At 46.0% G+C, this 24,709-nt stretch overlaps 1 protein-coding gene across 1 annotated transcript in view; it reads left to right on the top strand.

Annotated features, from left to right (window-relative positions):
* LOC143314717 (uncharacterized) overlaps positions 1-24,254 on the top strand; it is a 24,987-nt gene extending 733 nt beyond the window's left edge. Inside the window, exons 2-9 of the mRNA XM_076721801.1 lie at positions 2,079-2,155; positions 3,401-3,491; positions 8,447-8,683; positions 17,130-17,200; positions 17,747-17,857; positions 18,346-18,443; positions 21,705-21,774; positions 22,595-24,254. Of these exons, the coding sequence (XP_076577916.1) occupies positions 2,079-2,155; positions 3,401-3,491; positions 8,447-8,683; positions 17,130-17,200; positions 17,747-17,857; positions 18,346-18,443; positions 21,705-21,774; positions 22,595-22,846 (1,007 nt within the window). The 3' untranslated portion in view covers positions 22,847-24,254. The remainder of the gene's footprint in view (positions 1-2,078; positions 2,156-3,400; positions 3,492-8,446; positions 8,684-17,129; positions 17,201-17,746; positions 17,858-18,345; positions 18,444-21,704; positions 21,775-22,594) is intronic.
* Positions 24,255-24,709: the final 455 nt, after the last annotated feature.

Genomic DNA, 24,709 nt, shown 5'->3' with positions numbered 1-24,709 from the left:
TCTTTCTGACAGTTTGAATGAGATCGTTTGATAAGCAAAAACCGTCACTTTAATAACAGGGAGCAGTCAGACAGGTGTGGCCATGCAAGCGTGTGTGCGTGTGTGTGCGCGTGTGAGGAGAAAACACACATGATCAGACGGGGAAAAACATGACACTGAAGGTGTGTTTTCTCAGTCCGCGGCCGGCCTTGAGACTGCGCGATGCCTTTATGGCGTCAAGCGGCTTTTCTTTTAACGAGCTGTGATACCGCCTCTCATCTGCTCCCAGGCATGCCGCTGCGAGCTCTTAACTGCTTTCCCCCAAAGGTGTGGCAGCGCAAAGGTTTATAGGGATGTCAGGATGTTCCATATTAATAAAGATCAAACCGCTAGAGTGGATCATTAACCGGGAAAGTCCGACTGAGATAGCCAAAGACACTTCGAACCAAGCACTGCATACATAACAATGGATAAGACACCGAGGAGAGTGTGCGGAGAAAAGTCATTTAGTCTGGCATCTGTTGTTTATAGTCTGATAACACGTCGGAGAGTGAGATAAACAACGTAGACGTTTAAAGGTTAAGTTCAGCCAAACTACAAAGAAGCATACTCCGCTGGTATGATTCCCTCGAAGCACAGGCAGACACAAGTGGTTTGTTTGCAGCTTCTCTCCAAATCCACCGTGAAAACTCGTTGGCTGCATGCTGCAAAACAGAGAACTGCCTGTTATATTCAGAGGTTTCATGTACACTTAAAGTCCCCGGTGCTGCTAAACAGTGCCGCTCACGCGAGAGCAGCCTCAGGAGATTCTCAGGCGACTCAGCCTTCAGAATAAAAGCACTATTACATTTACTAAATAAAATAATATTTAAAGAACAGATGCAACTTAAATGAATTCCCAATTATGAAATTAGACTTAGAAAAATAAACAAATTATATGAGTTATGAAGCAATATATTAGCAACAGTTGCAACTGGTCTGTAGCCATGCACATAGTTTTATATTTATTTATCCAGGCTTTGAGATATGCCGTTTGACCATCCAACGAGCGGAGGCTTTCAGACACATTCAAGCACCAATCTGTGGAGTATTTGCTCAGTCACTTCCATTGAAGCTGGTGTCAAACACACAGACTTCCAGTTTTGGTGCAGTCTCGCAGGTTTTATGGTTGGCCAGTAGAAACAGTGATGCACTGGGTTTAGAAATGGAGGAATTCTTACTCCAGTGATGAGCCATCAAGTTTTTTGGTAAGACATTCTTCGTCGGTGCTGAGTGGAGGCCAGTTTGGTTGCGCTGAAAGCTGTCGGTACGCTTCAAATGAATCTCACTTTCATCAGATAGAAGTGTCTCTGACTGCCCTCTGTCTTCTTCATGTGTGATCATTCAGAGCAGATGGACGCTTCTGCCTTTAGACTTTACCAAACTGCACTTCCTACAAATATATTCGTCTCGGGGTACCGCGGCCTTTATTTTGGAGACTCCACAGACCTCACAGAGAGCAGTTTTCATTAGAACAACTTTCAAATTAATCTTATGAGCAACGCTATTGAAATTCATTGTGTTGGCATGACTGCAAAGATCTTAAGACCCATCTCTCTGCATGGCTGGATGTCACCAGAGGTAAGGGAGTCTTTTTTTGTAACCTGAGTGCACTGGCTCTTTACCAACAAAAGAGAAATATGATGGCCGCTGTGGTTTTGTTTTTGGTCTTTATGCATCTATGCCACCAATGTTTACTACAGGAGTGAATCCGTCTGCGTTTGCTGGAAGCTTGTCTTTCCTCTCTCTGTGTCTCCAGAACAATGTTTGCACCTGGCACGCTTCTGTAGACAGGTGCTCCTCCAGGGTTTTGTTACTCCATTTTTTCTGCCATTATTTGCTCAGAGATTAAGAGCCATAATTGGAACTAATACACTACATTACTCATATCTGTGCACACACACTCAAATACAAAAGACAAGTGCATGTCAGCGTGCAGGGAGGCTAACACTTATGTACACACGCGCACGGATGCACACGCCTGCCTGCACCACCACTGCAAACACACACTTTCTTCCTCCCCCTTTAGCTTGACGCTGTGTCCTGTGTGGTTTTGTCAGGTGTTTTGAGGCCCCTCACAGCTGGCGGCATCTCTGAAAGGTGTGACTCTGCAGGGAAAGTCCAGGAAAACAAATCGGTGAGTGCCGCTGCCCCTTGTGAAACCGCTTTTCACTCTCTACCCCCCTCCTCCGTTCATCTATCAGATTTCCTGCAAAAGCGGGACTGCGCCTTGTCGTGAGCAAACACTAGAGCCTCAAGAATCAATTCTGATCAGACAATAACCCCGAACCTGGCACACATAGTCTCCCTCTCACACAAAGACCCCCTTTTACAAACTTGAACTGGCATGTATTTATAACTGTCATTCCAGTAAGACGAGCCAAATTGTTGTTGATAATTGAGACACAATATAACAGAGGGCACGCGGCGTGCAGCAGGTGTGTGGTTAATCAGTCACGGGCTGCAGGAGGGGGGAGGTCTGACTGTACGGGAGCAGGCAGGCTTTAACACCAACTCATTGCTCTGTCGCCGGGGGGGTGTGCTCCGCTAAACGCCCAACACTGTGGGATTCTTTTAGAGGATGCACCACCACCAGGATCAGGCAGGGGTTGAGGGGTGAGGGGCCAGGGGGGTAAACAGGGCTTGTGCATGCTGGGCTGCAGTGGAATGGACGCAGGTGCTCCACGTGATCTACGATTAATCTCCCCTTTATGACAGATGAGAGAGAGCCCCTGAAAAGCATGAATGAGACTCATAAGCCCCCTGCAATTATGCCAAACCACAATGACGAGCTGGAGTGCTCAGAGCAGGATTCATACCACCATTTGCATAATGCACCTCAGTGAACCAAGAGTCCACCCGCTGGATTGTTTATAAAGAAGAGAAACTGAGAAACCAGTGGTGTGTTTGTTTGAGTGGGAATAGCTGCTAGTTCTGGGCTGAGAATTTCAAAGTGTTCTTTCTGTGATATGTAAAATGTTCTGCAACATAAAAACTTGTTAGCTTTCTTGCAGAGAGTCAAATGAGAAGGTGCCAGTAAAAGCTCCAGGATGTCACTGCTCCCAGCCAAGAAACAGTACGACATTAACCTCCCATAAAAACACAGCTTTGTTTTTACCCTTCAGTTTTTGTCAGATTAAAAGAAGATTAAATAAGATATTTAGTTTTAATTAGTGACTTATCTGTTTCTGCCCTGTTTCCAGTCATTATGCTAAGCTAAGCTAACCATCAGCTTGTGAATGCTTCGTGCTTATTGTACATAAGTGGGAGCAATATCGATCTTTTCATGTAATTCTTAATAAGAATAATAGAATTATTTCAACTTTGTCTGACTGCCTTCAAAAATGACCCATGGTTTATTTTGTCTTCTGTGTCCTTGCAGGATCAGTCTGAAGGGGGATCGGGGTCACCGTCTTCGTGGATCGTAGACCCGTCTCCATCGTACAACATGCTCAGATCCACCTCTTCTCCCTGTGAGTCCGATCACAGTACTGTATCCCTGTAATCTACCCAGGCTACAATTATTTTTCTTTCTGTGTGTGCTGCTATGACATATCACCTCTCTGTTAAAACTGGCACTGTCTGAACAACCTATAACAACAATGCTTAATCAATACAAGAGCCCGTCTTCACCATTAGCGTCTGATCCGGTAAAAGCCCTCTCAGTCCCTGTCGGCTCTGCTTTATTAGGAGCCATTGTCTCCTCACTGTCAGCCTCGCTGTGTTTAGCGTTCCCTTGCCTCCGGTACACTTAAGCCCGATAATCCTCACGAGGGCCAGCTGGCTCCAAGTATCACCTTCACCTGTGTGGCCGGCTTGTGTACATTCATGAATGATGGTTCTGAGGCAGCGTTTACTGTACGGAGCACAAGCACTGGAAAGAAAGACAGCAAAAAGGTCAGGAGTACTGTCAGACATGGAAATGGAGGGCCACCCTTGAGCTGATAGCTAACTCTTTATCCTCTCGTCTTCCTGTGAGCACAGGTTTTTGTTTTTTTTTTTTTCCCCTCGCTTGTTCAGTATCAGTCATTGCTCTCTGACGCTAATGGCCCGCGGTGCGCTGTATTCCTGGAGGATGTTACAAATACATCCATCATGTCAGAGATTGATATGTCTGAGGGCCAACCTGCAGCTAACCGTTTAGACCAAACTCAGAGCGATACGTCTCTCTAATCCAACATGGCTGACGTCAAGTGTCGAGGCTGCTGGGCCTGAAAACGCTCAGTGTTTGTGGTGGCATGTTCCAGGAGTGGAGGAGAGTGGAGCTATGGATCAGCCTGTGCTGGGACAGTCTCTCTTTGAAACATCAGTTACCACAAAACTCGCAAGCATCAGCTTGATTTAATGCGCTTCAAATCAAAGTGCTTTTCAGCCGTCAGACAGCATCTGAAACTCCCTCCCGCCACACCTGTCCATCCACAGATAAGGTGTGCTGTTATCTCCGTCTGTATGGGCCATCGCGTCTCTGCGACAGCAGGCTTTATCCCCACCTTTGAGCTTCATCAGTCAGAACAGCTATAAACACTTTGACCTGTTGGGACGACACTTCAAAAGACCAGCGGAATGAAAAGTAAATGTATGCAAGTATATGAGGAAAATGTACTTCAAGTATCAAGTAAAGGTACTTTCCCGTGTGACTTTTATACTATTATATGTAATCTCATTAGATTATTATGACTCATGCATTCATGCAAAAGCAGAAATGTTCAGCGCTGCAGGCCCTGCCACTAATGTTCCTGTACTTTTGCAAACTGGACTTTTTTGGGGGCAAAATTATGTCTCTGAACCTAATTTAGACCCTGGTCCCTGCGGTGGAAACACAGCTTATGTCTCTCTAAAGTCCCCCGACTTTCTGGAGGTGTAAAACAGCTGGAGTGCTTTTTTTAATGGAGAGGAAAATTCATTGATGAGTTGCTTCAAGGAGCCCAAAGTTGGTGTTGGGACCTACAACATTTCTATAGACAAACACAGAGATGTTTACTGTTTCAGGGCTCAGCGTGCTGTTGTCAGAGCAGATATTCTGAGCTGCATTTCTCTGGACTTTACTGGAATCTTTCCATGTTACCAGAAAGAGTAACTGTTATGATTTAAGAGCCGTTTTTTACAGAGAACGATTGATTTATTGTCTTGTTAAAGGTATCCTTTGTCATAGCGTACAATGGCTGAAATTCCCCTCAGCTTTAAAAAGCTGCTTCTTAAGCTCGTCGCACATTTTAACACAAGTCTTCAGCTGTTTAACTGCCCTGTAAGAATTCAACCAGCTGATGAAAAAAGATGTCACCCACAGGATCCTGGTGATGGCTTGCGTGCTTTGACCTTTTAGAGGCCAAAGACATGGTCACGCTCGGGGGGAGGAGGACGGGGGGGGGGGGGGGTCATCAGCAGGGCGTGGAGAGGTCACATTGGAGGTCACACGGTCTCTAAAAGATGCCCAGTGTGTGGCATGTCTTTGTGTGGATAGGTGAGATCTGGTTACCCTGGAGGTGCGAGCAGTTCAGCCTTTGAATGGGGCTCCGAAGTAATGGAGGGAGTGACCCCATCACGACAGTTGAGAAAATGGACCTGTGACACCAAGAGTTGATCCGTCTGCACGACCAACTGCTGATTTACATGTCGATTTAGAGAAGATGGGTTGAATTAATGAATTGTTTAAGTTATTCATCAAGCAAAAATGCCAAACGTTTGCTTTTATTTGTGTTCTATAATAGTAAATTTAAAGAGGCTCAAATCCAAATTTGTATATCAGTGATGGATCAAAGACTTATCCAATAACTTTGCAGTTCCACGTAGCTCTGCAGAGCTTTTCACTGTCTTTTTTGGTAACTTTACTGTTTCGATTCACTCTCCAGCAGTTTCCTGATGTCTGTTCCATATTGACGAATCGCCCACGTTTCTGGATCAATCAATAATCGCTGAGCAATTCTGAGATTAAGCTGAAGCCAGAGATCAGCTGCGATAAGTTGCTCCTGCTCCCCAGTGAGGCTCACGATAAGACCTTTGTCCATTGGTGCTCATCAGAAATTCATAGGTAGAATAATCCCTCCCCTCATAATTGTTTCATGCCTGTTTCCCCGCTGCTCTGGTCACTCTGCGCTCACTCCAGTGTTTAGCATTCAGCTGCTACTAAAGATGTTAGCATCCCGATGAATGTGGCGATGTGCTGGGGCCACAAAGAGCACTAATCTGAACTGACCCTGGTGGATTGTTCCGGAAAGCTGAGGAAGCTACGGGACAGATTAGGCTCCAGAAAGACAGAGATGGTGCAAGCAGAGATTAGTCGTGTACTAAGCAAGGATCGTTTCCCCCCAGAGGACCACACACTGACAGTGTAGCCATGTCACCATTGTCTCTAAGCCACCGCCGCTGTGGACTCATTGGCTATTGTCTCCGAAATCCTCCAGCGTTTCCCCAAAAAACCTGGACTCAAGCCCTTTGATTGGCACTTGTCAGGGCTGATAGAGAGGGTGACGTGTTGGGAAAGGCTTCGATAAAGGAGCCCTGAAAGGAAAATCCCTCCCCATGAATAATAAATTGGCGAGGATTTTCCTTTTTACTCCACCCCGCTCCCATTCTGCCATTCTTTCAGGAGATAGAGGAGTGAAGGCTCTGGGTGGCACCAGTGAATAGCCTCGGCACGCCGATTGTCTCGCTGATGCTCATCCCTTTCTCAAACACGCAAAGAAAGAGATACAAGTCCAACCTTCTTGCCTCTGCCTGGTGCGCTGGATGGTAAAGGGCAGGCAGTGTGTGTTTGGAGAGAGTCGGACGAAGGGTGGGCGGTGTGTGTGCGTTCATTGTCTCCAGCGGCCTTTTCGGAATCAGCGAGGGGATTTGACTTGGCCGCTCGCAGCCAAATCCAGCTATCTGCTGTGTTCAGATGCTGTGGTTGGTATGGTAACCTGCTCTGTGTGTTTTAGATGGGCTCTTGTTTCCAGCTTGAACTGACCAGTAATCACTGCTGTGCATTCATGGATTAGGCCACGTTTGGAGGTTAGGATAGGAGGGTTTCAAAAGAGGAAATCCTGAATAATTTTAGGTGTGGTTTCGCCTTTCTTTAAAGATTGTACATTACAGAAACTGTCTGGACTTACAGATTTTAAATAATTAGTCAGCTGACTCATTTTATCAAGGAACATTTAATGCAACTTTCTCCCTTTAATATCAAGGTTAAATGAACGTCTTTGGATGATGATTTGATTTCTTTTAGCTCAGAGAGCTCAACGCTCTACTGCTAAATAAAACACATGCAAACAGACAAAACATGCAAATGAATGAATCTCGGCTCATCGGACACACGAGCAGCATAAAAAAATATGCTGCAGACATTGAAAAACAATCAAATACGCAAGCACGGAAGAAATGGAACCAAGTTACAAGTCGAAGTTTCCAGAGGACAAGAAGTGATGAACACGCTGTGGTTGTGACAGTGACTCGATGTTATTTCTCTGCAGAGGCTCTTTCATTGTCTTTGAGTAAATCAGATATCTGACTCATGCAGTCAGAACGACTGCAGTGAACTTGTGTGTTTGTGTACTTGGTTGTGTCCAATCAGAATAACGTCGTGATGTCACCGATATCCCTGACACTTGGTTTATGTTGCATATGAAAGAAATGACGAATCTCTAAAGAGGAATGAATTTCTCATCCCGTCGTCCGTGCTGGTGACATTGAGACGAGAGCAGCGCGCGGCGGCTGATGGGAACGTGTGATTGTGTGCAGCGTGGTGGAAGACGGCCTGTCAAATGAGACATGGCTCCATCAATCTGCGCCGCTGACCTCTGCGCGCTCACTGACGGGATAAATGAATCCACGGCACCACGTTTGGAGGGCTTGATGAATCTGCTGCCTGTCAGCTACTCGACTGGTCAAGCCGCCTCCCCCTAATGAATAGAACCATCTTCAAACACGCCACATTTGAATTATCACACACAATTCGCTAAAGTAGCATGAAGACAAGAGTCCGAACCTCTAATGGAAACTGTTGCAAAAGACAATCGTAGCTCTCCTTAAGCTCAAGTCTGCATTGATGGTCCTCTTTGTCTCTGCTCTGCCACACCAAAAAGTGCATTCTGTGGACTTTATATTCAGAGATAATGAGAGCCTTAATTGGCTGGAGACTGACAAAATGGATGGCTGTTTAAGTTTCAGGGGGAGCGTCCGTTCCTTAGAGAGACTCTGAAAGGACTGAAGGGAGATGTAACTGTGGCATATGGGAGAACAATGTGATGAGAATTAGTGTTTATTAAAGGGACAAAAATGGGGTTTAGTGCTTTGTACTAAGTGGCTACTTCCACGTAGATGACCATGAATACAGATGTGGTTCCTCTTGTCCAGGACTGTGGTGACTGCAGTCAAACACATCTCAGAGGACTAGATGCAAGACTTCATTTGTTTTTTATGTATTTTATGTCGTATCTCTCTGCTCCAGGTTCCAGCACAAACGAAGGGGGCCCCGCTGAGGAGGAGTCCAATTATCCAGGATGGAGGGACCAAATCGAGTCCTCAGGGGGAGGAAGGAGGCCCGGGAGTCTGGACGGCAGCGCTGAAGAGAGGGACAGGAGGATGGAGGAGAGGAAAACAAAGGTGCTGAACATGCTTTCCAAACTGCAGGACGATGCGCCGCATCAGCCGAATGGCAGCAAAGGTCGCTCCAACTTTGAGGACTGTGAGTTTATCATCGAATCAAAAACACCTTATTTCATGACTTAATGCCATTTTCAGCCCAGACCCTATTGTGTTGTCATTTTCCATCATATACCTATTTTCAGTATTATTGTACAGCTGCAGCTTGTTCAATACAGTCTGAGAGCTCAGAGCCTGAGACATGCATGCTGCCACAGTCAGACGAGCCTAACCTAAAGGTGCTCTGTAGCAACGCCGCTGAGGAGAGTTTGGTCAGAAATAATTTTTTTAAGTGTTCTACTTAACTGTTTCATATCGATCAAGGGTTTTCCAGCTCAGCAATGCCTGAAGGCTAAATCTACCTCTGCCTGCCAGCACTCTTCTTTGCCTCCTGTTCACATAATAGACCGTGCGGGAAAAACACAAACACCCGACACATTTACCAACACAACTCCTCTCGACTCTAAAAATGTCCCCTCAATTACAGCACTTGATTTTTAGAATTGCCTTTTTGCGAACAGGAGTTTGGCCAGGAGTTCTCCAGTTTCCCTCAAGTGCCTAATTTCTGGCATCCAAGCCTTTGTGAGAGCGCTGGGGCTGGCGGGCCCGACAATAAGCATCCACACCTCAGGTCAAGGCTGAGGGGCCGGCCCTCTGCAGAGGTCAGTCAGGTCAGAGTTCTCCCGTGAGTGCTGGCACCCATGAATGGGGCTGATTGGACAGGTTTGTTCAGACGGTAATCAAGCAGGATGAAGAACCCTGCAGCTGGCCTCACCATTCTGCAGCAAGGTTATTACTGATGGGACGCTTATGTTGTGTTACAGGAGTATGCACTGTGGTGTGTGTGTGTGTGTGTGTGTGTGTGTGTGAGGTTCATATATGTGACAATTTGCAGAGTGATGTCATTTTTGGTTGTGTTTGCCTGTTTAAGGGACATTTATCAGGCTACAGCTTCGGTTTAGGGTTAACTTTTCTTGTTACGTACAATGAAACATTCATCACAAGAACAGCTGCAATACTTTCAAGTACTGGCTGAAAGTAATACTTCTAGTTTTATTTCCCATTACTGTGCCATGAAATGTGATTAACGTCAATTTGAGCACGTTTTGTCTTTCATACAAAATCACATGCCCGATATTAATATCCTGGAATAAGACGTTTTTCCATATCAAACAGCCAGTTAGGCTCAGGTTAGAATTAGGATTAATGGACATATGATGGAGTTCCTCGTAACACTACATGTATAACAATGTGTGTATGTGTGTGTCTTCACAGAAAGACGCCGTGCTCGCTCTGCTGGCGTTTGCGGGCGTGGTGTGTTTACAGTGTGTCCTGGTACAAGCTGTCATTTTTCACGCCTGAATATTCGCCAGGGTCCTTTTGTTTTGTCGTGTGTGTGTGTGTGTGTGTGTGTGTGTGTGTGTGTGTGTGTGTGTGTGTGTGTGTTGACTAGCTCTTGTCCAGACACTTGTGACTGCGGCTCCTCATTAGGCTCTGAAAGGGCCTAACTGGTCATAATTGTCTCTTTTCGGTCCAACGCTGACCACTTGTCAAAGGATTCCCAAAATAGAGAAACCCCTCCCCCGCACATACCCACCTATAGCTTCCTGTACTCTGCCGGCGTTCGTCCATTCATCTCTGCGACCCTCCGGGTTGCTATGATTGTATGTAGCTTGTTTCTGCTTCCGCCAAGAGGCTAAAAAATGATTGCAATAAATTATTGTCTTCTTCTTCTTACTGAACAGGCTGAATTGCGTTAAAGTTTGACAGTTTATAGAAGCTTTTTAGGGACCACAGAGGCCAGTTTTGCCTCATGGCTCCATCTTATGTGACTGCGGTGGACGACTCAGGCTGAACAGACTGTAAGTGGGTGGAGGAGAGGGTGACTCTGATGTCAAGTAGCTGTGGTCTCCTTTGTGTTCCCACAGAGCAGCAGCTAGCCCCCGTTAACCAGCGGCTCAGTGCGGTGCGAGGGACTCTGTGGCTCTCTGATGAATGTCAGCGTTGATGTGGAACACCTGGCGGCCTTGAAGCCAGCCTCGCTTTGACCCCACCCACCACCACCTCCAGCCTATATGACTGTCTTGTACCTGCGGGTGGAGATCAGACATAATTGTTGTTTTCAAAAAAAAAAGAAAAATACTGAATGAACAAGAAAGACCAGTCGCTTAAAAGCAGAGATGAAGGGGGGTTACGGCAGTAGTGTGAGGTGTTTGTGTGTGTGTGTGGGAGGATGTCCCGGGTGTGTGTTTGGGTACAGTGCCTTTATGTAACCCCTGTTTGCTCAGCCTTTGGCGTGGAATACCTCTATGTATTTACCATCAGTCCAGAGTGACTGGGCAAACAAACAGCTCGCTTATTGATGAGCAGCGGCGTGGAATATGCCCGCTGTATTCACGAGAGAGAGAAAAGGAAGGGGAAGAGGGAGAGAGAGCAAAGTAAATCTGTCAAAGAGTCTATTATACGGTGTCCAAACAGAGAGCGCCCTCCACAATGGCCTTATTAATGGCACAATGTCAAGGAGCGGCAGGGCAATAATAGCAGATGATTTTGCTTTGTGAGGTTATCTCTGGAGATCTGGTATGGCAATACAGCAGATGATTTGGACTCTGGGGGCGTATCGGTGCGGATCTGCAGCAGGACCTGATTGGGTGTAGGCCTGTGTGTGTGTGTGTGTGTGTGCGTGCGTGTGTGTGTGTGTGTGTGCACAGAAAGCATAAGTTGTGGTTTGTGGTGAGGCCGATGGCGTGCAGCCAGAGACAAGAGTGTGGCGGCTGCGTGTGTCTCTGTTTGTTTTCCTACCAGAGCTTTAACACACACACATACACACACACACACACGCACACTCCCCAGTCTTTTAGGAGAAAGTGAGGAGGAGGAGTTGTGTTTTCATGGAGAAACAACGACCTGCAGGAGAATGCTGCCAAATGCTGTCACCCTCTTTTACAGCGTAGTACCCACTCAAGAGAAGGCGGCACACGTTGCCAAATTCTGCTCTGAAAAGACGATTTTTTTACACCAGCGAGACGCTCTGAATATTGATGTGCCCGTCCTCACTGTTTGTAAAATTGTGGGTCTATAATAATTCACTAAATAGTTCTTTTTACTGCCATTTAAAGCTGAAGAAAACGATTATTCTCTCCATGACCACAAGAGCTTTTTGTGTTATTTTGTCTGGCGAGGACAGTCTTTCATGCTCCTGTATTACTAAACCCATGGAATTATGCTTAATGGGCAGAAAGTAAACTGACAGACGTGCCCATAAATACACCGTCAGCAATTTTCCCATTATTGTCGTACAACATTGAATAAACGTAGAGTTAATGTGGCTTTTTTGACAAAGACCAGCTGAAAAAGTGAAGTGAAAACAAATATCTGCAGAGTGATTTAAGTGAATGAAAATCCACATTGAATCGACTTTGATCAGGAGGGAACACCCTTTTTGTAAACAGTGAGTATTAGGTGGTAACTAGGAAGTGATTTTAGTTTTCCTTCGTGTTCGTTGACTTAATGTTCACATTAAGAATATCAGCCTAGAGTTATGAACGGGTGAGCGTCTTCCTGAGGAGTGTGAAGTTAGTAACAGGGACTCACTTTACTTATCCTTTAATCTTAATCCTTCAGTCTTTACAGGCTCAGTTAAATCTGTGTGACAAACATTTCTACTGTATCGTAGCATCAAAATGTTTGAGGGTCGATGGAGAATCGACTTGCCTCCTTGGTAAAGTGATGATGTGGAGTGGAGCTTGTGACCATTACATTTGTGAAGGCTACAAACCTCATTTATTCTCCTGTCGGACTGAAAACCTGCTCGGTTTTCCACTGCACCTCCTGCTGGTCTGCAGCGGTCCGCTGTTTTTCTTGTAGCACTTTTATCAGATAAGATTTCGATCTGTGCTTTTGATTTGGAGCCTGTTCGCCAAACAATGCCTCATTCTAAACTATTGTGAAGTGATCCGCTCGGCCTGCTCTGCAGCTCTGCTTTGGCGCTCAGACCTCTCACCTCCTTATCTTACAGCACCACACTTCATATTTTATGGCTTTGTCTCATCGCACTGAGGCATTAGATTTACAGGATCATCACATGTTTAAGGACTTAAACCCAAAACATCCCATAAACCCATTTCTCATAGAGCTGCTGCAGTAAAAGATCGGTTTACACTCTGTTTATCTGTGTGTGTGAATGCTATTTGCTCTAAATTTGCGCTCTTAATCACATATTTTCGGGCTGTATATGTGGGGCATGTTGCACTCTGACATTCTCCTGCCTTTAAAAAGGGGGTCACCTCCTCTCCACTGCTGAATATGACCTTTGTTAAAGGAATTATAGGACACTTGATACACTGTGATGATGAGCAGAAACAAAAGTCTGGGATTAAGCGGGAAGAGAGCAACAAACAAATGAACTCGTTAGAGATACAATAGACCCCTGTGTGTGTCTTTGTGTGTGTGTGTGTGTGTGTGTGTGTGTGTATGTGTATGTGTGTGTGTGTGTGTGTGTGTGTGTGTGTGTGTGTGTGTGTTATAAACTGCATCCGAGCTCTGACACTGTTTGACAAGTCAGTTATGGAAGTGCTTTTTGTGCAGGAGCACGTGAGTGAACTGTGTGTTTTAGATTGATTTAAAGCACCAAACCGGAGGCAGAGCTGGGTGTGAGTTAAAGCTAGCAAGCTAGGCTAGCTAGCATCCACTCAAAAAGTGCAGGCTAGTAGATCTAGCTTGCTAACATTAGTATTAATTACCTTTTTCTGCTTCCACTCATTTAATGGATCATAATAATATCAGGTGTTGAATTAATCTGTAGATGCTTCAGTTCATGAGTTTAAGTCAGCTTTTGAGTTTTGTCAAAGGCCAAAAGAAGACTCTTTTTTTTTTTTAGCCTAACTGACTGCCAGAGATGCTTTTTGCTATGTCATAGAATAAAATGAAGTTTGTTGCTGAAAAGACAGAGGTTAAGCTTTACCATAGGCTGACTATCTTATCAACATTTACTTGAATTCAAACACAGTTTGCTGTCAAGGCACCAAAATTTGGCTCCGATTGATCTAACGTGAATTGATAGTCAGTAGTACCGACGTAATTCAGGGATGTCGGGCCCTCTTCGTGGCTGGTTATCAGGAGGACTGAGGTATCAGCGGTGTATAACAGCGGTATAAAACACAACAGTCAATAAAATCATTTTTTCTGAAATGCTGAATCAACCCAAACATGTGAGCTCCTCGAGCCTCCGGTCATAAGCGCTCAGAAAATATCAGGCCGATGGTCCAGTCGTATGTGAGATTAGCTGCTAACAGACAGACAAACACACGGCCGCTCTCCCCTCCGGGCTCACGGCCGCCGGAGGTAAACATAAATCATCCACAGACGAGTATGAATCGTTACGAGACGAGCAGTCAGCGGCGGTTTTCATCCGTCAGCTGCACACATTGAAAACGACGTCCGAGTGCGTGTTAAATGAGTTGTGACCGGCGGCTGTTTGCGGCCTTCGGACCGGTGCACGAGCAGTGACTCCGCAGGAGAAAAGGAACAAAACAGAAAAACAAACGCCAGTGAAAGAGTGAACCTCCCTGCTCATCATCATCATGGCCCCATTCTTCCTCTCTCAATTGCAACTGAATCGCCTCGGTCTCATTACAGATTATGGCCTCAGCGGAGTGACTCTCCCTTTTCTCTCGCCTTTCTCCACACAGTCCCTCTCTTGATTAACATTTTCTGCTAGGCTTCACACCAAAGGCACAACCTGTGCGCTTTAAAGGCAGGGTGAAAAAAAAGCCATCAAGCGCTGGAGTGGAATCAGATAAGGCTATCAGGCAGGAGGCTTTACTGCCTCGGCTTTGTCCCGCTCCTCCACCCACCCTCGCTTCCTCCCTCAATCTCTCACTCCACTGCACCTTTTGTCCGGCTGATTCCCTGACGGAGTGCTCCCCTCAGCCAGAGACCCCCCGACCTCCTCCACCGCCACTGCACTGCAGGCCCAGAGAGTGTGTGTGTGTGTGTGTGTGTGTGTGTGTGTGTGTGTGTGTGTGTGTGTGTGTGTGTGTGTGTGTGTGTGTGTGTGTGTGTGTGTGTGTGTGTCGGGGCTGATGCTGAGTTTGAACTCCCTTAAACTCTGCTTCATTCACAGAACAGCATATATTCTTACGTCCCCTCGAGAGTTACCATCACAGTGTACATCACAGCAGACAGTGTAAATATGTCTTAGTTTTATGGTATAATATATAAATATAATACAAGTCAAAACAATTATTTGTCTTCTCTGTGATTGATTTCCAGTACAATCTCTGATCAATGCTCTAAACCTTTACAACAAACCCCGTAAAAAGACTAAATCTGTGAGAGTAGATCAGCTTTATTTGAGTATGTATGTGAACACATACTGTGCATACGTGATAGAAATGGACGTACAGCTAAAGACATGGATTTATAAGGTCATACAAGTCGCACTTTATGGCAGAACTCTTGTATTGGACTGAGTGGAAATCTTTAAAGGAAGTTTAAAGTCATGTAAAAGAATCAGAAACTTTTTTTTTTTTTTCTTTTTTGGCGAGTAGGTTTCACATAAAGGACCGGACCCGGTGCCTCAGTGAATAAACTGGAAGGGAAGAAATAAGGAAGTGTCAAAGTCAAGCATCGTTAAGTAGAAATGTACAATTACAATATGTATGTGTTGTAAAGTGAATTGAAGCAGCATGTAAGTAAAGGCTCTACCACTCGTGGAGCAGAGATGGACTCATCAGATGATACAGAGTTTATGACCCACCACACACACACACACACACACACACACACACACAAACACACACACACACACACACACACACCTGATTGGCTCTGATGGGTCATTATTTAACACGTATGTTCATGTGTGTGTTTCTGGACTCAGTGAAGTCCCCACAGGTCAGCTCTCCTCCCCAAGATGGTGGAGCTCAGCCTCGGCCTGCCTGTAGAAAAGAGAAGGTGCGTCCATTCACTCTCACACAAGCTGCAGTTTCCCCGCAGCCCATCGACCGGTGCGCCGGCGCGGCCGCCATGTGAGCGTGTGGTGGCGTCTTTTGAAGGGAGCGGACTCTAAATCCCCGGCTGGTCCGAGCGGCAGGCGGCTGCACGGGCGACTCCTCGTGCCGCAGCCCCCGTCTCATCGCAGATATTTGCAAACAGATGCGCGAAGCCGGCCCGCAGGTTTTTTGATCAATCAAGCTTTAACAAGTCAAGTTGACTAGATGCGAATGTTACATTTTGCATGTGAAAGGACGAGGCCACGGAAGGCCTGGTTTTGATTAGGCCTAAGCTGATAAATGGCAGATTCAAACAGCCCCCCTGCTATTGCAAGAAACCCCAGAGGTCCAGGGGTTTAAGTCCAGACTGATATCAACTCTGTTGCTCCTCTTTCTTCTCCAAACCAATGAATAGGTCCATTATTCAGCAGACTCATTCTCATCTTCTAAATTGAAGTGGCAGCAGCTTAAAAGCCCCCATTTTCTACCCCCGTGCTTTTTCTCCAAGTCACTCTGCCTCCCAAATTTGCCTGCTGAAATATTCATGGGTGTGGTTGGCCTCAGCCTGTCCCCCTCATGTAGTCATCGCTTTTATATTGCAGCCTTAAACAGTGATCATTACATTTGAGTTAAAGGAATAAGGTGCTGGTTTTATCCAAAAGAGTCTATGTTGGAATGTTTGAGGGTGATGGACATAAAGGGTCATAAAAAGTCACAAAGTCAAGAAAAAGAGTTTTACTTCAGGATATTTTTACACTCATTTCAGTGGCTTGTACGTAATAATCAGTGGTAAAATGTCAAACTTGAAAAGGCACAAACTGTGAGCTAAGGCGACATGAGATGCACATGTAAGACTTTATTTTTTTGGTTTTTTAAAGTGTCAGAAAACAGAAAAAATGAGTTTTTCTGACCCCAAGATTTTGTGATCACGTAAAATTAACACAGAATTTTTTTTTTTTAAAAAAAAGCAGCAAATTCTCACATTTGAGAAGCTGGAACCAGAGAATTTTGGAGCATTTTTGCTTAAAAAAGTGACTTAAATGATCAGCTGCTGATTTATTTTCCATCTCCTTCCTCGTTTTTTTTATCACTTTGACCCATCAGGGTGTTTTTCCAGTTTCGCTATTCGCGCTTTAATGATTTGCAGCAACACATTCACTTACAGTGAATTCCTTTTTCCTGATAAAGCAGAATATTGTGGTTTATTTCAAGGTCTTGACCGCTGCGTCTCCAGCATCCAGCCAATCAAGGCCAGCCGGACTCCCTGTGAACTGCTCGCCCTGTATTGTCCACCCAGCGTGACCTCAGTGCAGCCAGAGGAGAGAAATATTGCTCTAATCCGCTCTGCACACACACATGCTCACACACACAGAAGCCTGACGCTGGTACTCGCTGCCACGTGATTAAAAAATGTGATGCGTAGAAGAAAGTGCGGTTAACGTGCGTTCTGCAGCTCTAAACGTTTGTCTTTGTCTCCTTCTCTTCTCTTTGCAGTCGACTTTTTGGCAAAGTTTTGCATTTTCAGTCAGGAGAAGTTGGCTGAGTACAAAAGAGCTTTTGAAGCCGTAAGTGAAAAGACTTTTAAACCCTTTATATTCTGGATGTTCTCACTGTAATATGCTGCTCTTTTTCAGTTTACTGTCATGGAAGATGAAGAAAAACAGTAAATATTCACATTAAGAGGCAAATTTTTGGGCATTGGTGCTTTAAAAATTGACTTAAGTGGTTAAACTCTTGTCTAAATGCAGATTAATTTTCTGTCCGTCTAACTGGCTAATCCACAAATTGTTTAATCTAAATCAGTCGAGGGCGTCCCAAAATATGTCCATGAGACAACTGGTCAAAGTCAAAATAAAGACATGTCCACTTCCTGGTGCTGCTGTTTCTAAGGTTAAGAATGAACTTTATCGCTCAAAATTCAGTTCATTATTTTTTAATCGTGTCTTTTTTCGTTGCGTTTTTGTGAAATTCTCAATACTTTTGCCTCTTAAACCCTTGATGATGATGATGATGATGATGATGATGGTGATGGTGATGGTGGTGGTGGTGGTGATGGTGATGATGATGATGATGATGATGGTGATGGTGGTGGTGGTGGTGTGTCTTTGCAGGAGGACAGTGATGGTGACGGCTACATCTCCTGCCTTCAGGTTCTGCTTGCTCTTAAAAACATCATCCCTCCAGAGCTGCTGTCTGAGGAAGAGGAGATCTACGTCTACAGGGTCGGTTTACTGCACTTGCACACATGCAATTACAAATACACAACTGTTCACACACGCGCTCCCACGCACACACCGCCCTCCCACAGTGACCTGAAACACCAATCAGAGCAGAGGAGGGATCGATCCACCGCCAACAAAAGGCCAAAAAGGCTCTATTAGCGACTCTGTGAGGCTTCAGCTCTTTGAGCTACATGCTAACATCAACATGCTAACATGCTGAGGTTTAGCAGCTATAGTACTTACCATCTTTGTTTAGCATGTTAATATGCTAACATTTGCTAATTATCAATCAGCATAAAGTTGGGAATGTCTTTGGTTTTGTTGGTATTTATCCACACGACAAATAGCTTGAAGTAACCAAAACCATCAGGATTCATCCTCTGGGGACCCTGAATGTCCGTACAGTGTGTCACGCTGAGACATTTGAGAACAAAGTGGTTCACTGACAGACCGACACTGATCATCTGATCTCTTGGTTTTTGTGTTAGATCCTGGAGATGGTGGACTTCAGGGTGACAGATGGGCTCGTAGACCTGAGGCTCTTTGCTGTGATCTCTAGTCTGGCACAGAAAATAGCCACCATGGAGTAAGTGACCACGAGCAGACACACTCCTCAGTTCAGCCGGACGAGGAGTCCTGACCCGCCATAAATAAGAATAAGAGTGTGTGTGCAAGTTTGTTCCGCTGATTTGGTCGTCGTGTGTGGGGCTGTCTTTGATCGTCGCCTCCTCGCGTCTTCAGACCATTCATTCATGTTCATGTGAAAAACATATTCGCAGAAATGCAAAACATTCTCCGGTTTCAGCCTCTCATGGGTCATATTGTCTATGAATGGGGTTTTATCCTTCTTATCCATCAATATTTGAAGCCCAGTATCACATTTTTCTGTGCAGTAAGAACATTTCAATATGTTTCCTGTAGAAATCAACTTGATACTAGAAACCTTTGTACTGATATACAACAAATATGTCTTCCAGATTACTTGTTTTGTTCAACCAATAGTTCAAAAGCCAAAGTTATTCATTGAACTATCACTGAAAATAAAGAAAACCAACAAATATTCACATCTGAGCAGAACAATTTTGGCCCAAAATGTGCTGATTCTAAATCGTCCAATGAGACGTTTTGATGCTTTTTTGTCATTCCTGATTTTAAAGTGAGGACGTCTGAGTCATTTGAGGCTGTTCACTCGGGCCGTGGGAACTTAAAACGCGCGCAGTTTTCTGTCATTTCACGGACAAAACGACGAATCGTGAAGATACTCTGCAGATTAATCACGCATAATGTTGCAGCCCCGCATTGAACCCTGCGCAGACAGAAAGCGCCGCTCTGATTTGAACTCGGCCTCAGCGTCCTTGTGCCTCTACATCACGCCGCAGATTCCCACACACATCGCTGTTTTCCTGCCCTGGGGTGTACGGCTTCCTACAGACAGGAGTGTGTGGAGCCAACCCTGCTCTGGAGGTCTCCGAGGGTCAAGGCCTGCTCCCAAAGCCCTCACCCCAGAGTGAGAGCTCCCTCTCAGTGAGGACAGGGCCAGGGTCATGGGTCCTCTGATTTACGGCCAGCTCTTTGTGTTGTGTACTAGAGGAGGCCTGTGGACTGACTGGCACAGCGACACCGGGGTGCCTCCTCTGTATAGAGGCAATTATAGTAATGATAATGAATGACCATATTAAACCTCTTTTCACAAAACTCCCTCTTGCAATTTAAATAATAAGAAGAGAGAAGATCAGCGTTCATAATGCCGACTCCTAAACAAGAAGAAAACAATAGCATCCTTCTGTCATCTCATCCCAACTCCACTAAACTGATCCTCTTACCTGTTTCGGGTAATCCGGTTGTCTCTAATCCTATCTTAGAAATGAGCTGCAACAGTAGTTACACAATCAGCCTTTCTGATCATGTAAGGCTTTGAAATCTGAGGAGGTGCTTCCCACATTTTTATATATACTTCTTTTTCTTCTTCCAGTTCTACCTCGCACTAATTGCACCCTTCCCCCTTCACTCCCCTCTTTTCTTTTCTGCTTTAACTGTCCGGCCCTCTCATGTCTCTAATCTCTCCGGCTCTCTTGTTGCCTACCTCTCACCCTCTGTGCCGTGCTGTTTTGGCCCTTGACTCAGCCCATCTGTCCCTGTGCGGCATTGTGCTCGCCAACAAGTCCACCTCACACAGCGCCGCATACCCTCAGGGCAAGTCACATGATCTGCCAAGAAGCACATTGCCATACAGGATTCCCAAACAGCATCAGCGGAGCCGTCGCAGTCATTGTCGTTGTCCCCGTCATGCCTTGTTGCTTGTGTTGGATTTGTGAGCATGCACGCGTGCACTGAGTTACCGTAAGTCTCCTCGTTCCTGGAAAATCACTGAACTAAATGAGTCAGGGAGCGAAGGAGAGCGAATGTTTGAGATCGCAGAACCCAGAGCAGCTCCCCGCCACAATCCCTCCTCCTCCAGAGAGGACAGAGTCACCGCAGCCCGCTCAAAAATATCCCAAAACAGCGCTCAGTTCTGTCAAATGAACTAGGTCAGTGTTTGCATCCCCCCGCTCACTGTATACCAGCTCCCCAGTGAGGAGACCGCCAAAATTTTGGGGCGTTACGTAAGCGAGAAGTCTGCTGTGTTGTCCACAGCGGGGTGCCGGAGGAGGGCCGACAAAAGAAAATGGGTTAGGCTGCTATTATCCTCCCCGCAGTCCATCACCAGTCCCCTAGCCCCTCGTTTACGCTCGCCATTATCACGCCAGTGTCCTTAGCACACCAGCATTTGGACTCTTTTACTGCAAACCAAGTGCAATTAATGATCATTAGCTGCCCTGTCTCGCTTCATCCCCGTCAAGCCCCTGCCTGCATGGTGGTTGGAGGACAAGAGCCAATCACGGCACTGGGAGCACTCAGGCGTGCATTGCACTCGTTGGCCTAGCGCTTGGCCATTCTTCGCTCTAGCAGGCTATTGAGCGCACGGCGAGGAGGGGCTCATTAACACCGGGCGCTCGTTAGAGAAGGGACGACCGTCGCTGTGCCACACGCTGGACTGGAGAGGTCTGTCCCAACACAATCGGCCGTGTCTCCCTCTAATTATCCGAGTGGACCTAGATTTTGTTGGTCTGCGAGTGGTCACATTGCACCAGCGTGCGCCCCGGTCGCTTACTCCCCTCCCTAAACCTCCACACGAACCCTGCTCACCCGGCTCGCCCAGCTCCAGCTCCCCCCACACCCGCTGTCCCAAAACCAGAGCAGTTTTATCCGTTACTGTGGCGGGATGTCCACGTGTGCCCACGTATTGTTTGTCCGCCAGGCCACGGTGAGCAACCACAATGGGCTCAGAACACTTTACCATCACGACCCTGCAAACACAGCATCGCACGGGACAAACCCGCCAAAAATCACCCGCCGCCGCCACCAGACTGTCCTGAATCTGTCTGCAGCGGCAACCAAAGTGTTTACCAACACTTTGATGAGATGAGGGAAAGTATTTTTGTCGTGCTCTGACAAACGTGCGCCTCGTTACAGGTGCTCCACCCTGATTTCAGGATGATTTCACCGTTCATGTTTTGCATTGTGACTGTTGTATCAAGACTCCGGAGGAAAAATAATCAGGGTTATCTTTCTTTATGCTCTGAGACTTTAAACTTACTCTGCATTACAAACTGCACTCAGCAGGCAGGAAGGCTGTCATAAAAGATGCTACTGAGTTGCATCATGGGAAGTGTAGGACCAGCTTGAAGCATACCAGAGACTCTCTCTCTACCTCTTTACAACACTAAATAATTTCTTTGATAACTATGCTCATGTTCTGTTGCACAGTTTCACCAATTCACGCCATCATTTTGCTGTTTTCTTCCAGCGAGTTTATGCGATCACTGATCAGCGACATGGACTTCCGCTCGCTCGAAGTGAGGCTCTTCAAAGCGAAGGTAACGCCAACACGTTTCTCCTCTATGTACGTTCACATCTTCATACTCTGTTTTCACAGTCATGCCACAAACACCACCTCCGCCTCTCTTTCATGGCTCCGCGGGTGTAATTACAATGAAATAAATACTGGTAAACACTTTGAAGAGCAATTCCAAAGCTTGCTTTTTTATGAGAGACACTCAGCCCTTATGCATGGAAATGAGGGAAGCAAGCTAGAGGGAGAAAGACAGCTTTTCCCTTTTCATAGATTAGCACGGGCCTAATCTCATTAAAGTGCCCAGCAGTGAACATGCCGTCTGCTCCGCCCAGCCCTGTAATCAGCCTGAGACACACGGCTCATCTCAGACGGACCGGGACCGGCCTACCAGCTGGCCGCTCACAAGCAGGCCCGGCCCTCATTCATACGAGGAAGCACTGAGCAACTGAAAGGCAGGAGCGACATGAAAGCCTGTGGCCATGGGTGTGGAAACTGAGCCCCTGGCCAGGTAGGGAGGCTTTGTAATTATAGAGCTGTTAGGGATAGGGTTGTTAACTGGAGAGGTTGGCGGAGGGAATGGGCTAATTGCCAGAAGGATTATTGCCCCCCCCCCCCCCCCAACCCCAACAATTATTACCTTGACTGCATTAACTGTGCAAACAGGTGCACTCAAACAGACCCAGAAACAGGTTGAGGTAATCTGAGGCCGCCCTGAAGACCACAAACAATAACACACTCATACTCACACATGTGTACACCCACACGCTCGCTACTGCTCGGAGCGCGGAGCCAGTTCTCCTTGTTTTCAGTCTTATTTATGGCTGATTTTGTGGCTCCTGTAGCAACTGTTCCTGTTCCTCCTGGAGGAGCAGCGAGGAGACGCCGGAGCTCAGCGGGGCTTCATCAGCGCAGAGCAGCTGCTTCTGGAGCTGAAGGCCGGGGGGATCCATCTGGAGCAGGAGGCCGCCATCAGACTGGAGCTGCAGCACATCCCTCCCCTGGACCTGCTGGACTTCCTGGCCTACCTGCCCCTCTTCATGCTCATTCACAAGTCGGTCATCTCCAACCCACTCGACGACTCCAGCAACCTCTGACCTCAGCCGCCGCACGGCCTACCTGTGTGCTCAGGTACCAGCGTGACCTCCACTACAGGTATCAGTGAAGTAGTCTCGAGTGAAGGCGAAGACGTGAAACGCTCGACCTGATCACACCAGCGTTTAAAATGGAAGAACCACCACGCACCGACACCGACGATATCTCCCCAATATCTTCTGGTTACATCTCACTAAAATCCAACATTAACACTAATGCAGTAGATTCAGGAAAGGAGTTTTATCCAAGGAGTGTTGTATCGAGGATGACTTGACTTGAAAATGCTTCATCTCTCGTCACCTTGGAGTGAACTTTTACAGCTGCGTGTCACAGTCTGCTGTGAGAGAGGCCGCACTGATGTTAGATACACAACATTTCACAGAGCTGTAAAGTGCTGTCTGTGGTCCTGAAATGTTGAGCAGCAGTGGATGGTGATCAAAAAGTCTTTCACTGCAGAGCTTTGAATGCACCACAGACACATTATTTTGGCTGCATTAGATTAAAAAAAAACTCCTTCAAACCTTCCCTGACGCGCTGCTGCAGAAGCGGCTTCATGTAAAGTTTCTGATGCAACGACTGCTTATTGTTCTGGAGAGAAAAACAATATTTGACGCAGCTTCTCCGCAGACTGTTGTCCTCCTCCATCCAACTTAATCAACGCTGATGAATGATATTCAATAATATACTCAGCTCATATAGTTTGAGCCATTGTTTTGCCTCGGCTTTGCCAATTAGATATGGCCGTGCTCTCCTGTGGTTCATACACGCTTGACAGACCGCCAAACAGCAACGCACAATGGGCTCTGACAGGCAGCAAAACCAGGACTGTTGGCTCAGGGATGTCCTGTAAGCCGCATATGTTAAAAAACATGAGAGAAGATTCTGCCACTTAATACTGTTTAGATAAGATTCAGTTCAGCTGCCGATAAGAAGACTTTGAGTTTGTCTTTATATCCTCCCTGACGTTCACCTTTTCTTCCTTCAGCTGCAGCTTCTTCCTCATTTTACTGACCTGTAGGAACCTGAACAAGCACTTTGTGTGTCTAATAAAAAAAAGATTTTTACCTGTTTTAACTTTTTCTTCACAGTTTAGACAATAGTTTCCTGTTCTCTCCACAGCTGGAGTAAAAATGTTTCTACATGTTGCTGTAAAGGCGTCTTGATACAAACACAAATCTTCCTACAGGAAATAAATGTTTGGGAATGACAGCAGGTTCCAGTCCACGTCCCCTGTGTTGATTTCTAAACGGCGGATTGTGCCTTTAATAAACGTGTTGACTTTTTGAATTAGAGCAGACTTTGATTAGTGAGACTTTTGGAAACCGGACATACTGAAAAACAGTAAACTGTGAAATCAGGCAAAGCATTTGTGAACATCTTCATGTCTCAGAGTCAAACAGAAAAACATTTTATCCCTGTTATGATTTTTGTTTTATCACCTGATAGTGACAAAAATAAAAGCCTCAATTAAATAGTCAATATTACAGTTTTGCGAGTGTTTTTCATCACTGCTGCTGCTGTGAAAGTGCAGCTCTGTTCATTTTTCAAGGGACCCTCTTCCCCCCCTCTCTGGGCCCCCTGGTGGTCCATGAACCCTCCTTTGAAAAATCTGATGTGGCGCACGCGCATCCTGCACAATGACCCTGAACACACCACGCACGCGGTTTTTGCAGAACATAAAATTATTTTTGAAATCTGAGAATCAAATGTGTGAATTTCTTATTTGAGTTATTGCGGAAAAAGCTTAAAATACAAGAGCAGCCAAAGTTTCTGTGGGCCTCGGACTCGCTCCAGCTCTGGGCCTTTCTTTCCTTCCCAGGTGGCGGTCCTGTGTGTTCAGCGGCATGCTGCTGTCAGGAGGCACA

This window comes from Chaetodon auriga, chromosome 22 (genome assembly GCF_051107435.1).
Source record: "Chaetodon auriga isolate fChaAug3 chromosome 22, fChaAug3.hap1, whole genome shotgun sequence".
NCBI lineage: Eukaryota > Metazoa > Chordata > Actinopteri > Chaetodontiformes > Chaetodontidae > Chaetodon > Chaetodon auriga.
This window is presented reverse-complemented; position numbering and strand designations above follow the sequence as displayed.